The following is a 17,439-nucleotide window of genomic DNA, read 5'->3' as shown; positions in this document are numbered from 1 at the left end:
TTGCGAGTTCCGAGTGCTAAGAACACCTCTTGACAAACAGCAAACACCCAACAAATGAGTGAACCAGTCATTGAGATCAATTTGCAAACCAGCATCTGTCTCTTTAGAAGAGGTACTGGGGCAAGCAAAATACAGACTGCTAGAGCTGGTCACTGGTTGGGAACTGGTTAGGAGCAAGACAAAATGGTGAAACCCTACAGTATATGCAAATCAAAGCTTATTTGCATCATGTTTCTTAAGGTTCCTAGATGGCAACAAGAGGCTCAAAACTCATGGGATACTGGAATTCACAACCCCATGAAAATAGAGTAGGAGGATGGTGGTGTGGCACATGACCCAACTGGCTAACCCTCCACCTCCAAGTGCCGGGATCCCATATGGGTGCCAGTGCTTATCCCAGCTGCTCCATTTCCCATCTAGCTCCTTGCTTGTGGCCTGGAAAAGCAGTCAAGGATGGCCCAAAGCCTTGGGACCCTGCACCCACACGGGAGACCCAGAAGAGACTCCTGGCTCCTGGCTTCGAATTGGCTTAGGTCTGGCTGTTGTGGCTATTTGGGGAATTGAACCAGTGGACAGAAGGTCTTTCTCTTTGTACCTTCTCTCCCTGTAAATCTGCCTTTCCATTAAAAATAAATAATTTTTTTTAAAGAAAACAATTGGAATTGCTATTTCAATACAGAGGGAACTGAACAAGTGGCATAAAAATTAACGGCTGGAACTTTGGCCAACTATTGGCAAAGGTTACTTTCTAATAGCCTAGCACCTGGTTCCTGAAGCATCCTTTTGAGGCATTTCAATGGTGGAGATAGTTCTGTTTAGGCTCCAGTAGAGCTTGAAGAATTTTTAACCACTGGCTTAGAAGAAAACTGTCCTGAACATCTCTTTTAGGAGAAGACAGTAGGAAACTGCAAAAGAGAATGAGTGGCAATCAGGCAACCAGGCTCAGCAAGGGACCAGCATTACCACAAGCAGCCCAAGCGTCTGAATCATTGAAAAGGCAGGGCGCAGTGAACTCTGGAACATGGGAGCAGCAGATGACTGGATCCCATCGGGACCCCAGGAAAAAGAAAGTTTCAAGGGCTTAAGCTTCTGGCCATCTTTACTGAGCGAGCGTTCACCACTCCCTGCAGATCGGCCAAGGCTGAAAAGTCCTGGGAAACTTGCAGCTTAGAAATTAGACACCGCAATTACCCTTGAAACAGCCACGTGGCCTTGAAGGGAATGACACTTGCCAGCCTTCAAGCCTGTAATTAAAGAAGCTGTAGTTGGTGGCCTTCTGGTCATTCTGAGTGTCCATGGGATGTCTGAGGCCACTGTGATCACAGGAGAAAAGATCCTTGATGGGTGTGTTCCAGGATCCATGACCTTGAACCTTGGTCAGTCAAATGTGGCCTCCAGGGTGGGTCCAGCAGCCTCTTCCTCTGAGAGGCAGCCTGCACTCCTCCCCATGAGGGCCTGACCTCTACCCCTGTAACCACAGGGAGATCGGGGTCACTTGCTGTCTGCAAAGAATGAAGGTCTTTTAACCATGGGACAGAGTAATTATTAGCCAAAGGATTCCACAGCGTAGTGCTCCGTGAATAATAACAGCTAGCACTTAGCACTTACTGCCTGCGTGCATCTGCTTCTTGTTTTACATTCTTTTTGTCATCCAATCTTCAAAGCCTATGGGGTAGGTGTTAACTTATTTAGAGATGAGGAAATCAAAGCTCAGAGAAGTGATCTAGCCTTCTAGATCACCCGCAGTGGGGATGTCTCAGTCGGTATCCTGCACTGCTCTCCCTCTTGCTTGAAGAAGGTGATCTGTCTTTAAAAGACAGCAACCTGCAGTCTTGTTTCATGCTTGGAGGTGAAGAAACGTCCCAGGAATTGGCCGAACAGACATGAGCTGGTAATTGGGTCAGAGCAGTGCTACCGATGCCTGTGTCTTGAGGGGAACGTTGCAAGCGATAGTCAGAAAACATCCAACTCCTCTGTTGTGTTGAAACTGAAGATGTGTCCTGCAGGTGCCAGTGGCCAGCTCCTTCAGCATTTGCCTCAGCTGCAGAAACCTGCATTGCTCAGGATCTTAATCTTTCTAAGTTGGCACAGATGCCTAATGACATTGGCAATGACTGTTTCAGCTCAGCTATTTCAAGGCACTGCAGGACAACTATGACAGCTTGAAGCTTCATCAGACTTGATATTGAAGTTGGACTTCTGCCCTGTCTTTCTGCTGCCTTAGCCGCCGCAGAAGTGGATCCCATAACTACCCAGCATCTCAATTCTGCCTCAACACTTGCTTCTAGAAGACCCAAGCTGCAACCCCATGTGCCTCATGGTGATAGTGCCCTCCTGCAAGGGCAGATGCTCAGAACACACCCAGGTTACCCAAAAAGACTTCAAGCTTCCCCCAGGGGGAGGTTAACCCTGCTTCCCAGCTTCTCAATGCCATGACCTCCAGGAAATTAGGTTTGGGCCACTTACTGCTGGGGGCTTGGAGAACAAGTATAAAGTCTAATCTATCTGACCATCCAGGACTCTCAAGTCTGGAAGCTCCAAGCCAACTCAAAGATCAAAATGCTCTAAAGCAGCGGAGTGCCTTTAAAAAAGATGTATACAGAAATATACGCACCAACTAATATGAGTATCTAGAACAAATAATTCATTGTAAAAGACAGGATAATAAAGTTTCTGCCAGATGAATATTATTATGACCTCAGAAAAGGGAAGGATTGATTTTGAAAACAAAACATACAATGGGCAAATCACCAAGGAGACTGGTAGTTATAAACATATAAACACTGAGAATCGCCAGCCATCAAAAGACACTGTGAAGAAACTAAAGAAATAAACTACAGATGGTGAGAAGACACTAGAAACAATCTAATGACTACATTCGCAAAGCATTCATATTCAAGGTATACATAGAGAGAGTCCCTATTAAAAAATTAAGACTCCCCATGAATCAGAAAGAAAAATCAATCAATTCAGTAGAAAAATAAGGAACAGGCGTTTCACAAAACCAAAAATAATTACAAGGGATGGAAGGATGCCTACCCTTATTATTAAGCATAAAAAGTACAAATGTCCATCATTTGGGGAAAATGAATGAGTTACAGGTACTCACATTGACACAGCTGAGTCTTAAAAACCTAACGTTAGTGAACAAAGAAAATCACAAAAAAATATGTATTTAATTACATGCTCCACTCTGTCACTGTGCCTTTTCAAATAAATAAGTAAATCTTAAGCAAAAAAACAATTGCATAAAGGACATTAAAAATGTTGGTAACTGAAGTCGGTCTTTGGGCCAGCAGTTTAGTCACTGCCTGTGCTGCTCACAGCTCATCTCATAGTGTGTAGGATTCACTCGCAGCTCTGCTCCCAACCTCAGCTAGTGCACACCGAGGATGCAGCAGCAGGCTGATTGCCTGGGCCTGGGCCACTCCTATAGAGACCCTATTCCAGTTCCCAATTCCTGGCTTTGTGGCCATTCGAGGAGTGAACCAGTGGATGGAAGTTTTCTCTCTCATTTACAAGGAAATGGGAGAAAGTTGAGGAAGGGAGAGAGCAAAGCAGGGAGGAAGGAAAGATGCTGATGAGATTCTGTTTCAGGTCTGGCAGCCCATTGGCCAAATCCAGTTGACTCTTTTTGTGCGGCCTATGAGATAAAAAGATTTTTATACTTTTTTAATGGCCAGGGAAAAAATGGAAAGAGTAGTATTTTTATGAGAAATAAATGAAATCCAACATTTCAGTGTCTACAAATGAAGCTTTACTAGAACACGGTAATTCTTTCATGTGCTTATTAGTTCTCCATCAACTCCTCATGCACGCCTCTGCCCTCAATACACCCTATTCCATGCTTGTTTTGTTGGAAAACAATTTGTCCATGGGTCTCTTGGATGTATGCCAGTCTTATGGACAGAGATGCTGGCTGCCATGTGCTCAAGGTTGTCTGCAGGGCAAGCAGTCACAGAAGACAAAGGTTGTCATTTCCTCTGCCGCAACATGCAGGCATGCTCACTGCTCACTACAAAGGCTACAGGTTTCCTAAACTCAGAACTCGTCTTAACACAACTCACTGCACGAGCATGTACTGTCTGGCTCTCTTGACAGAACTGGGAGTCAGAATCATTGCAAGAAGACACTAATACTCCGGCTACTGCTATTGCTGTAACAAACCACCCTTCATTTCTGACTTGGAAATATCGTGTCTCTTCTCAACATCCATGGAAGTATTTCAGGGTATCATTTCAGCCTATCCACAGTTGTTGACATGCCCTGCCCATGTCTACAGATGAGAAAACGGAGGCTCAGAGAAGGAAAGTGACTGTTGCTTAGGGTTGTTCCCTGATGAGTAGCTGCGCTAGCACAGTCTCCTGTTTCCCTGACTCCTCCTGCCCCAGTGCCCATTCCTGCCACCGGACAGCTTCTCAGGACCTCTCGGTCTCTGAAAAACCTGTATCCCGCTTTCCTATGAGCTGCCCTGAACCAGCTGGGTCCTTACCTTTCACTTTGCATTTGAAGGTTTCGCTGACCACTCCAGTGTCATTCTCTTTCTCTGCTGGCCACTGATAGACGTAGACGGTGGTTTTGGAAGACCCAGCATCCAGCACGATTCCATACTGAACAGAAAGGGAAGGAAGGGTCAGCAACATGCCAAGCGCTCCTTTCCCTGTCTGCCGCTGCACACCCTGCAGCCCTGAATCCACACTGTGTCATTTAGGTGGGGGCTGGCCAAAAAGAGAAGAGAGAAACAGAGACAGAGAGAGAGAGAGAGAGAGAGAGAGAGAGAGAGAGAGAGACATAGAAGAAAACTCCTATCTGTTGCTTTACTTCTGCTCCTCGAGTATATGTGACATCTGGGGCCAAACAGGAAAACTAAGAGCCAGAAAATTCAGTTACAATTCAGTCACTTAAGCCATCATTAGTATCTTCCAGGGTCTGCATTAATAGGAAGCTAGAAACTGAGGCTAGGGATGGGTGTGGAATCCAGGCACTCTGACATGGAAGGTGGGCTTCTTAACTGCTACGTTGAATGCCCATTATTTCCATTTGCAAGGCAGAGTTACAGAGAGAAAGAGAGAGACAGAGACAGATCTGCCACCCCGGTTCCATCCCCAAATGGCTGCAGCGGCTCAAGCTGAACTAATCTGAAACCAGGAATCAAGAGCCTCCTTCAGGTCTCCCATGTGGGTGCAGGAGCCCAAGCAGGAAGCTGGATTGGAAGTGAAACAACCGAGACTCAAACCAGTGACCAAAGGGGATGCTGGTGCCATAGGCAGAGGCTTAGCCTATTATGCCACGGCATCTGCCCCAACAATGATCTTTTCTTAACAGCATATTATAAACATCTCTCTCTCTCTGAGAATAAAAATAGACCCATATCATCATTTCCAATACATTCATCACATCCATTGTGAGATGTAGAATAATTTGTTTAACACTTAGGAGATTTCCAACCTTCTACTGTTACAAATGCTTGCTTCATTTGAAATGGGACTAAAAAAGCTTTGCTCTACTTTCCGAATCACAGCTTCTCTATTATAGTGAAATATAACATCCTGCAGACACTGGTATTTGCACTTGAGCAGTCTCTTAGCCTGTTGAATGCTGATCCGGATCCTGACATGACATCCACATGGTGAACAAGGGGATCATTGTTCACAGTCTGTCTCAGAAGAGACTCACTGTGAGAATGAGGTGCAGGTTTAAACTAAAAACCCAGGGGACCTGTGTTATGGCACAGAATGTAAAGCTGCTTGCTGAGACATGAGCAGCTCACATGGCACCAGTTCCTGCCCTGTGGCTCTGCTTCTACCAGCCCCCTGCTAATGGCCTGGGAAAGGCAGCGGAAGATGGCTCAAGCGTTTGGACCCCTTCCACCCATGTGGGAAACCCAGGTGGAGTGCTTGACTCCTGGTGTCTGCCTGGTCTGGCCCTGGCCATCGCAGCCATCTGAGAAATAAACTGGAAGACAGGAGAGAGCGCTTGCTCTAACTCAAACTTCCAAAATAAACAAATATATATATACATATATATATATTTGAATATATATACATATATATATATTCAAGCCCTGAAGGCAAGGGGGATCCAGGGAGCCCTGAATTGGGCACCTCCCTATCATCAGGCTGCCTTCTTTCTTCCTTGCTACTACAGGTCTGATCACCCCTATTCATACTGACCCTGTCATGCCTGGCACTGACCCTACAGATCCAGAGCAGAGAGGGTGCCTGCTTTCCCCTCAGCCTTTATTTCAACTCTTGATAAAGGATGCATAAAGCTTGCAGCTGCTGGGCCAAAACCAAAAAGAAGGAAAGGTATCGCTTCTCATCCGTAGCAACACCAGGACGCAGCTCTCACCAGGGTCTGGAACAAAACAAGACTTCACTCCAGGAGCCTAGGAAAATGGCTGCCCCCTCCAGCATCTCCTGAGATGTCAACAGGGGACAACTTTGAGGCCTGACTCTACTTCTAACACTGGTCTTCCCCCATCATCATTCACTTAAATTTAGAAAAGAAAAAAAAAAAAAAAAAAAGAAAATTGGTCTTTAGTTCTCAGAGCTCACACACCCACCCATCTCAGTGGAACTCAGTGGGGTTCTGTTAGAGAAAGAGGATGGGCATTGATTTCTTTCAGTTCAGCTAGACAGATGATACTTGGATGAAAATTAATAAATAACCCTCTGTCTAATGTATTACCAGAAAAAAAAAAACCCAACATGTGACTTGAATGTGGGTCTGAAGATACACTCAGGGGTTAACTGAAAACCAACAGTCTTTTAGTGCTGAGTTCTCTGGTCCAATACTTAAGGGCTATGCCGTCTCCTGTTAAAGGCAAAAGCAAAGGTCAAGAGGCGGGTGTTTAGCAGTTAAGATAATCACACCCTCTTTAGAGTGCCTGGGTTTGATTCCTGGCCCTGGCTCCTTGCTCCAGCTCCCTGCCTAATGCAGATCCTGGGAGGCAGCGGTGACAGCCCAGGGAATTGAGTTCCTGCCAGCCATGTGGGAGATCTGGATTGAATTTCTGGGTTTCAGCCTTGGCCTAGCCTTGGCCGTTACAGGCGAGTGTGGTGTGAACTAGTGGAGAGGTTTGTCTCTTCTAATTAGTCAGTGAATTAAAAGAGATGCAGGTTTTTGAAAACAAGGGTCTTTAACTCAGTTTTCTTAGATTTAATTATTAATACTGTTACTGCACCAAGGATAGTAGTAGTAATAAACATTGAGCACTTAGGTTGGGTTCTGCACAAAGTGATTTAATTCATGCTGCTACCTTTAAAGACGGATAGGATCGATCATAGGGCAACTGGGGTTTACGTAAGTAAGTCATGCTCAACAGCACAGAACTGGGATCCAACACACTATCCCAACTGTACTTATATCCCCCATGCTCTCACATAGTTCCAAGAAAGCCTAAGCTAATTACAGAATAGGTGTGTGATATGGTATTGCAGATTCCCTTTGTTTGGATAGAAAGTTCTTTGAAAGCACGCTCTTGGTAACATATATAGGAGCGGCTGGATGAAAGGTGACCCGATTTGTCCAAGCAACTTAGTGTTATCTTTAGAAAGAAGGAAACCAATGGTTCGTTTTTTGCTCTTAGCAGCAGCCAGGGCCAGGCCCTAGTGCAGCGGAAATTCAGGCTGCTGAGCAAGATTCCGGCGAAGGATCTTGACATAGCTGACTGTAGTTGAGCTAGGAGACTCATGACTGCACATGGGAATGTAAACTATAACAGCCCATGAAAACTGGACACAAAATAAGAAACTGTTATAGGCTGATCAGATCATAGCAAAGTCAGTCTCTGAGTCCTAAAGACTATGCAACTCCCTCCTGCCCTCGCCGCTAATCCCCCCTTGAGCAGTGACACCAGGAGGCTGTTAGAGGAGACAGATGACTGTCTGTGATTGAGGAGTGTGAAGGGTGAGACTCAAGAGGAAGATATCGGCAGATGGCAACTGTCAGCTACATACAAAAACAAAACAAAACAGAGCTCACGGAAAAAAAACTCTCTCTGCAATGACCTTCCTGCCACTAACACACAGCACAAAGGACAGCAGGCTCCCGAGGCCCTGAGAGAAGACACGTGGACTGTCCTCCTCCAAGGCTGTCATTCCGATGCTGCCTCAGCTGGCCAAGAGTGCTACTCCCTTCTGACATTTAATCACTCAGTTAAGCAGAATGGGCCATCGGAGCCAATCTTCCCTTATTGTACAACTTCCTGTCTCTTGCATCTGCATCAGGCTTGACAAAAAAAAAAAAAATAGTTTTGAGATTTCAACCCCCTCTTTGAATTGGCCTGTGGTTCCTCCAGACCCTTGTTTAGGCTGCTGTCTTCTGCTTTCTTTTCTTTCCTCCATAGCAGCTGTGCTGTGTTCAATCTGTGTAATCCTGAGACATGTCTGTCCTTTTCCTGTAACTTTCTCAGTTGAAAGACGGTGATAATAAGAATAATATATTTTCATGGCACAGTCACCGAGAGTTTCCTGCCCACATCTTCTTAGACCTTCCCACTGCTGTGTCCAGGCATCCACTCTGCACCTCTCAAGAGGCCCTCTAAGTGGCCCGAGCCTTCCTCAGCACACAATATGCCAGAAATGCGGGGGTGTTGACTTGTCCCAAGGAACAACTTGTCAACCCACGGCTGATGACAGCTGGCACATAAACGCTTGCGTAGAACACCTGAAGCACATGTCTCTAGGCCCCTGGCTGTGGGATTCTGCACCAGCTCCTCTCCAGGAGGATCCCTGGGAGGGCCGAGCCTCAGCTGCCCACAGCGCTAACCTGCTGGGTAGCAGGCCTCCACCAGCTGGCTGTCTTACCTCCCATCTCACTCCCCCATTTCCTCCACCTATGCTTTCTGGGATCCTCCCAGGGTGGCCTGAGTGAAAGTGAACTCATATGTTTCAGTGGAGGAACACAGACCACGTTGAACACGTGTGATCCTCTCAGTGGGATGTGATCCCCCTAGTGCCCTGGAACCTACAGTCAAGCAATGCTTAACGACAGGCATATGTTGTGAGAAAAGGTGTTGCTGGCCAATTTCACCATTGGAAACATCACAGAATGTGTTCAGATAACCCTACCCAGCACAGCCTACTACACACCTAAGCTACAGCATACCACAGCATACTCTCCCTGTCCACAAACCTGCACAGCATGTTACTGCACTGAAATTCAGCAGGCAGTTGTGACAAAATGGTGCTTGTGAATCTAAGCATATCTAAACATAGAAAAGGCATAGTAAAAAAAAAAAAAAAGGCATAAGAAATGCAGTATAGGACACCTGTATAGGACACTTGAATGAACTTGCAGGAGTGGGAGTTGCTGTGGGTGAGTCATTGAGTAGGTGAGGGCTTAGGGCCTCGCTGTGTACTATTGGCAGACTTTATAAATTCAGCTGACGCAAGGTTTATAAATAATATAATATATATCTCTTCATCCAATAACAAATTAACCTTAGCTTTCTGGGCCTCTGCCTTCCACATGTGACACTTAGATAAAGTCCCAGGCTCCTGGGTTCAACCTGCAGCAGCTTCATCGATTCAGTTATTTGAGAAGCGAATTAAAAGATCCGTGTCTGTCTGTCTCTCCCCCTCTTTCTCTGCCACACTGCATCTCAAAGAAATCCATATTTTAATTTTTTTTTTCACTTTTTAACATTTTCTGTTAAAAACAAAGACACACATAGTAGCCCAGGGCTGCCCAGGCTGTCCCCACTCCACATGTGGTTCCACTGGAAGTCTCTAGGACAGTCATCAACACACAAAGCTACAGCAACAATACCTCCTTCTGGACACCTCCTGAAAGACCTGCCTGAGGCTGTTTTGTAGTTAGCTGTTTTCTTAATAAGCAGATGCAGTGTGCTCTAAATATGTAACAATACAAGAGGGGGCATTGTAAAGACATTTATCATCATGATCAAGTATTGTGTCCCGACTATAATTGTATGTGTCGTACTTTTATATGACTGCCAACTCAGTAGGTTTGTTTACACCAGCATTACCCCAAATGTGAGCAACATGCTGTGCTGTGACATCATGATGGTAATGATGACATCACAAGGTGACAGCCATTTTTCAGCTCTATTATAGCCTATGGACTATATCCTATAGGCTGCTGATGTTGATGGAAATGTCCTTATGTACTACCTGACTGTGCTCTTCTCTACTCAGTTTACTTTTCTACTCTCTAGTCCAATTCCCCATACCCCTCCAGCCTGCACATCCTCACTCACTTCCCAGACAAGTCATCCACTGGCAACTCCTTGACAAGCCTGTCCCTGGCATCTTTAGGGTCTGAGGCCACCTTTTGTAAATGGTGTAAATGGTGGATTCTGCCTTGCCCCTTACCCGAAATCTGATCTTTTCCTGCTCCTGGTGGATCTATAAAGCGCCTTGTAACCCTATGTAGACCACTCAGACTCTACCTCCATGCTCTGATTTTACCCCTGCAAGCTCTGGCAATGCTCTGTGGTCAGCAGTGAGTCCCTCTTTAGAAGGAAACCAGCGTCTACCCTGGATCCCAGGGTCTTGGGCACTGCAGCGTGTTCTCGAAGTGGGAGTGCAGGCTCTGCTTGAGCACATAGCTTCTTCCCATGGAGAGGCATGGAGCTAGAACTGGTCCTTCTGAAATGTGGGGCCAAGGGCAGAGGTCCCGGATCCTGGAGTTTAAGGATGGCAGGAACCTTAAATGTCTCCCCTCAGCTCCATAAGCCTTGCATCTGTACCTTTCCCCCCGCTATTTTTCCGCCTGTGCATGTATGACCTTCTATCAGAGGTCAGTGGGAACCTCAGGGTCAGGGCGACACAAGAGGAACGGAAGGGCCTTGGCAACAGCAAGGTCCTGCCACTGGTTGTAGCTCCTCACTTGCAAAATAGTGGAGTGTGCACTGCTCATCCTGCACTGTCAGCATGAAGGTTAAACGGAGTGACTCAAGGAATCATTTAGATACTGGATTGCTCAGCTTCTCCAGGCCTCAGCCAATGTGTTTGGACAGCCAGATAATTTGTTTTGAGATGGAGATTCTTAAATAGCTTATCAAGGAACCAACCGCCATTATCTAAAGAAGATTATACTGTAGCTTTTTAGAGGACTGGATTCAGAATGTTGGGTCACACAGCCTAGGGCATTATCTGTTTCTTTCACAAAATTCTACTTCTAACACAGCCCTTAAACAGTTACTAACAACAACAAAATATAAAAAGGAAACTCCTGAGGTCAAGTGTAAATGCTGAATGAGAGCCAAACAACAGGCTGAATGACTTGCTTCCCATGGCCCTCCAGCTAAGAAGGGTTTGTAAATTTTTAATGAGTCACAAAACAGAACAATCTGCAACAGAACTACAAGTGACCCTCCAACTTGAAATATGTACTGTTTGTCCCTTCACGGAAGATATTTGTAATTGAAGGATACACTAACCTCTTTCCATCCTCCAATTACTAGCCACTTTCCATCTCCTAGGCTATCCTCAGAGCCAAGGCCAAGGGAGACAAATTATGATTCCCAAACTGCCAGCAATCGTCTTCAAAGCCACGTGGGAATGGTCTCAGGAAGGGGTGACAGAGGTCTCAGGGACTAAGCACAAACCCCGAGTAACTCGTAGGGCAGAGGGGAGAAGGGCCATGCAGGTACAGGCTCCACACCCACGGAAGGGAGCTCAGCTGCAGCCCAAGGAGACCTCAGGTCCTTGGTCTTTTGTTTACCCAGAAGAGGAGCTGTGATGATCAGAGTTTATAGTCTAAGAGAAGACACAATCTGATAAAAACAGAAACTTGTGCCAACTGGCAGATCTTTGACAATTTTTGGCAACCCATATTATCTTGGGTCTCTGTAGTCAGAAGTCAAAGCAAGACCACACTTTCAGTGATAACACTGTCTCTGTTCTCACTCTAGCCTCAGCAGTCACAAGACCAGCACCTCCAGACCTTCTCTTCTGGGTTGCGTACCATCACCTCCTCCTCTTCTGACTCATGCTGTCCCAGTCAGCTTCTTCCCTTCAAGGGGCAGTCCTAGCCCACCTACCTTCAGTCCCGGGGGCAGGACTTCTTGGTGGTGGATTTGGATCAGGGCGACAGCTGCAAGCACCACAACACTCACAAGCAGGAGAATGAAGGCGATAATGGCTGGAGTCCGGGAGAGGGTTCTGAAGCCTAGAAGGGAGGGCAAGGAGCTGGATACATGCAGAAAAAGTAGGATCCGGGCCCTCCATGATTGAGCCTGTAATCGTGTAAGTCACTTCCCCAGGTGTCCACAAGACCTGTCATCTCAAGGTGGATTAGCAGTTGGGCTCCAACACCCATTTATCATTACTCCCAAACTGGGGAGCGTAATGGTGTTTGCAGGGAGAGGATGCATAATCAAGTTTCCTGGTCTTTCTCCAAGTGTCTTACACATGTCATTCCTGAGATGATTAATGGTAACATTAGTTTTTATGTGGATTTAAAACTCTAGGTTCTCTATTAAAGCAAATGATACAATTATTTTGTTAGAAAATTATCTCTGCTAAGTAAAAGAAATTAGTACTGCCCTATACTGAAATGATTCCAGTTACAGAAGCTTTGGCCCTTAAGAAGATTCTTATAAATTGTTCCTATTATCCTAAAAATTTGAAAGGGAAGAATACCCAATTTAGGAGATACCTTAAGATCTAGCCATCTCATTGAATTGAAATAGATTCCAAATGACTAAAAGACTATAAACACTGGTATCATAGTAGAAAAGATCAATGGATTCAGAGAATTCAAAAATGCCTTTTACCAATTATTACTAATTATTTAAAATTAAACAAATTTTTTAAAAGCTCAGTTCTTCAGTCTTACCAACCAACCACATTTGAAAGGTTTGATTACCACACATGCACAAATGGCTGCCATCCCAGATAGCATGGATGTGCCACATTTCTGTCATGGTAGACCATTCTGCTGAACAGCAGAGGGAAGGATCCCGTTCGGTTCAGAAAGTTTACACTTAGCTCATCATGACCTGTGCTTTTATTGCTTTGTTATTTCTAGGAGATATTTTCCTGCCACCGTGAGATGAAAGAGCTCTCAAACATTCAGGGGAAAAAATGGAATTAAAAATATATTTTTGGATACAAAATTTTTTTTTGGCAGCCCACACATAAGTTTTTTGTTATTGGAATTTCCATGCACTGATTGAAAACTCCTCCTAGAATTAATCTCAGCCCCGATATCCCGGTCACCTCACAGTTCACTCCTTGGGCAGGGCAGGCAGGTGGTGGGCCTGAAGGCACTGCGAAGCCAACTCCTGCTGTCCCACCCGACTCTCCTGCAGCAGAAATGTTGTCTCCGACACTCGGATGTCACTTGTTGGTCCCTCAACAGCTTCATTCTCCCACCCTATTATAAAGTATGTAAACGCATCCTCAGACTGCAATTTATTAATATTCATCAAAATTGCAAATTAGTACCCCCCACTGACTCAGTAGTCCCACCTCTGGGGAGTTTATTCCACAGAATTGGCTCCACAAGGGTAAAAACAGCTCACACACCAGGATCTTCATTGCAGAATCACATGTAATGGGAACCAGAGGGAGGCCAACCACCATGGAGCCATGGAATTGAACTTTAGGCATCCAAAAGGGTCATGGATCCCTTTTCTGTGGCTCCAGAAACAATGACATGGACCAGCCAGGAAGCAAGTTCAGCCATTGAGGTCAACATTGACATCAACTCTCAGAGAACATTAAATGTCACTTACTGGCGTTTAGGGGCAAATATTTAAGCTGCCAAATCCAAGCTGTGCTTTGGAAGGAAATGTCCTCAGGTCATCTGTGTGTGGGATGTTACAGTAGATGTGAAAATGTCAGCGTGCTTTGGGGAAAACCTGGACATCACAACAGATTTCCCTCTATAAGCAACAACAAAAACTGTTGTGGCATAAATTGCCCTTTACTGCCCTGCAAGCATATTCGTAGGGAGAACAAGAACACCCGCTCCAGGGTCTGCAGTGCGTCAGGAACATCTACCCAGGCAGGAGGGACTGGCGATCCCTGAGCAGCTTCTTGACCGCAGCCACGCGGCTGGCCGCCTAAGCCCTCTTTGCCTCAGCAGTTTGCAAGGAAAAAGCTATGATTACGTTAAGCAAAACCTCACCCCAGCAGAAAAGCTTATTACAAAGTAAAATGGGCTAGACGAGCTCTCAATTCATTTGAGAAATGCAGCCTCTAGCTGTGCTGTCATTAGCACTGGACAAACAAGTGTAATTGCAAGGTGAGCACGAAGAGGCTGCAGCCTTCCAAGCTTCCACATGAACAGCTCCCAAAAAGGGCTCCGGAGGCTGCTGGGCCAGGCTTGGAAGTGTGCGTGTGTGTGCCTGTGTGAGAGAGACACACACACAGAGAGAGAATTCCACGCTTGTGAGAACCATCACCCTGACCCTGGCTGGGGCAGGAGAACTGTAGGCCCTGAGCCAGCAAAAACATTTGGATGGAAATACAGGCAAGATGCGAGCATACCCCACAATTCATCACTTAATCAACAGTATTCTAAAGCCAATCTTACACACAGCTAGGTAAGGGAAACCATGAGGGCCAAATTAATGGATTATACAAACCGGAAAAACCATTAAAGCGAAACATGCATGTTCATCCTTGCTTTGTGTGGCTTTGATGAAAAGAATTACTTTTATCTGAGGAATGCCGCCGGCGAAACCCCAGTGAGCCACAGAGTCTCTAACTAAGGCGGTTAAACAGTCATTTGCAGGAGGCAGAGATGAAACGTGGCAGGGGGCCCCCCACTGCTGCCACCACCCGCCAGAGGAAGCTGGATTCTCCAGCGACCTGGCCCAGCTCACTGCCTGCGGAAGCACTCACCTGCTCGCTCACATGGTTGCCGGGTCAGCACCGAGAACATGTTCTCTCCCAGCTGCTGGTGTGGGAGAAAACCCAAAATGACCCGATGTCCGCTGCCCTTGAGTTCACAAGTTCAAAAAAAAAAAAAAAGAAAAGGCACAAGTTCAAACACAAACCCTCTTCACTTCCTCCCAATCAAAACCTCATCCCGGAACAAGTGAACCCAAACCCAGAACTTCAGGCTTAGATCAGAGCTGGAGCCCAGATCCTAATGGCACTGCCCCAGAGGCGAGCCAAGGAAGAATGGATTTGCTGAAACTTAATGCAAACAAATAAATAAAAAGTGTCTTTCGGCAGGCTGTTCCACCTGCACACACCACCCGGGGCAGAACACATCTGCCTCCAGTGGTGACATTCACAAGGCCAGGGCAGAGCGCATAAGCAAGGAAGGTTTCCGTGTGTGTGTGTGTGTGTGTGTGTGTGTGTGGGTGTGTGTGTGGCCTGCGAGCCTCCAGCCACCCTTTCAAGACCCTGGAGCTGGATCCTTGGCTGGGCACGGCTGGCTGTCTGGTCCTAGGGCTCGAGTCCGAGGGCTTGCGGGGGGACACACTGGACCCGCGTCATGCCCCGCCGCGAGGGTCTGAACGCGCCGCGCATCTCTTGATCCGCAGAGATTCAGGGTAAAGACGCGTCCAGCTCTCGCGGGCGCTGCGGGAGCCACCACCCCGCCGTCCCCACGATTTGGGGCTCGCGTGCTCCGGGCCCTCCTCGCAACCCTTCGCGGGCATATGATCCCAGTGCCTTTCCCTCTTGGCTCCTTGTCTCACGCTGTCACCTGCTCCTTCCTCTGTGGCGGCTCGGGCGCCGGGTCCCCTGACCTTACCTGAACGCTGCCGATTCGGGAAAGGCTTCTGGCGCGGTGGAGGAGCAGAGCCGGGTTAGGGAGGCGGGGCGGGCTGGGGCTGGGCGGCGCAGCCTGGGCCCGGGACCGCCCCCTCGTCCGTGTCTGGGCTAAGCACCTGCTCACCTTTTCTCTGCTAGCGCCTCCCACCAGCCCTCCTGCCCACTCACTCCTATCCCTTGCAGGGAGAAGGGAGGGGCCAGTGCCCTGGTGCCAGAGACTCTCCTCCTGTTTTCTGGAACCCACTGTTTCCCTCCAGGACCCAAACAAATTGCACTGTACCAACCTCTCAACTCCAAATAGAACGAGCAGGGACCACACCTTGTCCCCACCCCACCGCAGCCTGAGAGTGGGACTGGGGAGGAAGGTACCTTCTGCCTGCTGCCACCTCCCGTGTGTGTCAAGGTCAAGCACTTTTGTGTCTCTATTCTGGCTTCCTCCACTGGCACCCCACCCTATGTAGAGGGAAGAGTGGGTCAGGGACCAAGTAGGGACAGGGCACCACCGGGATCCGAAGCCAGGAGCCAGGAGCCTCTTCCAGGTCTTCCACACAGGTGCAGGGTCCAAAGGTTTTAGGCCGTCCTCGACTGCTTTCCTAGGCCACAAGCAGGGAGCTGGATGGGAAGCAGGGCTGTTAGGATTAGAACCAGTGCCCATATGGGATCCTGGTGCATGAGGACTTTTAACCACTAGGCAACTGTGCTGGGCTCGAACAGAGTTTGTTTGTTTAATGTTGGCAGCTGTGGGCCAAGGAACAATGAGGTGGATGACCAGGAGCTGAGGGTCCCTCTGAGTCCACACATGGCTGCTGGACCCAAGGCTGATCTGCTGTAGGGGTGAGGGATAGCCTCCATAGTCCGCAACGAATTTTCCAGGAGCTACAAAAAGATGGCTGAGTCTGGGGGTGTTAGGAGGTTCTTGGTGCTGGTCTCTGCTGGACCTCTCTCTTCTTGCCCCATCCACAGGGCTTGGGGCAGGACAATGGGCCTGTGAATCCACAGAGAAATAGGAATGTCTGCAGCAGGGAAATGAATAATGAATGACATGCACTGGACCATTTAAGAAAGAAACATAAGCAACTAACAGTTACAGCTTAATATCATAGCTTATATACGTATGTACATATATTTCAAAGATTTATTTATTTTTGTTTGAAAGGAAGCTTTACAGAGAGCTTTTTCATCCATCTGCTGATTCACTCCCCAAGTGGCCACAATGGCTGGAGCTGAGCCAGTTTGAAGCCAGGAGCCAGGAGCTTATTCTGGGTTTCCCATGTAGGCAGAGGGACCCGAGCACACGAATCATCTGTGCTGCTTTCCTAGCCGTGAACAGGGAGCTGAATCGGAAGTAGAACAGCTGGGAATAGAACTGGGAGGCTGGCACTGAAGGCAGAGGACTAATTTGCTGAGCTGGTCTGTCTCCTCCTTATACAGTTTTCAGTTAAAACTCTGATACCTTTAAACAAGATTTTAGTTAATTTTTGTTCATGGGGCGACAGGAGAGAAACCACACACACACATTAGTTCTCTCTCCCAATATCCACAACAGCCAGGGGTGGGCCTGAGCTGGGGCTAAATCCAGGAGCTATGAACTCAGTCTCTGTCTCCCATGTGGGTGCAGGTGCCCAACTGCTTGAACCATCAGCATTGTCTACCAAGATCTGCATCAGCAGGAAGCTGGAGTCTGGAGCCGGAGCTGGGGATTGAACCCTTCCTTGTGCTCCATGTGTCTTCA

General features: G+C 47.2%; 1 protein-coding gene across 1 annotated transcript in view; it reads right to left on the bottom strand.

Annotated features, from left to right (window-relative positions):
• Window positions 1-14,865, bottom strand: part of ENTPD3 (ectonucleoside triphosphate diphosphohydrolase 3) — a 33,562-nt gene extending 18,697 nt beyond the window's left edge. Inside the window, exons 1-3 of the mRNA XM_040994936.1 lie at window positions 14,826-14,865; window positions 12,014-12,141; window positions 4,493-4,610 (exon numbers count right to left, since the gene is read on the bottom strand). Coding sequence (XP_040850870.1) covers window positions 4,493-4,610; window positions 12,014-12,141; window positions 14,826-14,865 — 286 coding nt within the window. The remainder of the gene's footprint in view (window positions 1-4,492; window positions 4,611-12,013; window positions 12,142-14,825) is intronic.
• Window positions 14,866-17,439: the final 2,574 nt, after the last annotated feature.

Source organism: Ochotona curzoniae, unplaced genomic scaffold (assembly GCF_017591425.1).
Source record: "Ochotona curzoniae isolate NIBS_2020 unplaced genomic scaffold, NIBS_Ocur_1.0 contig_908, whole genome shotgun sequence".
Taxonomy (NCBI): domain Eukaryota; kingdom Metazoa; phylum Chordata; class Mammalia; order Lagomorpha; family Ochotonidae; genus Ochotona; species Ochotona curzoniae.
Note: the sequence above shows the minus strand (reverse complement) of the source record. Positions and strands in the feature narration are given on the sequence as shown.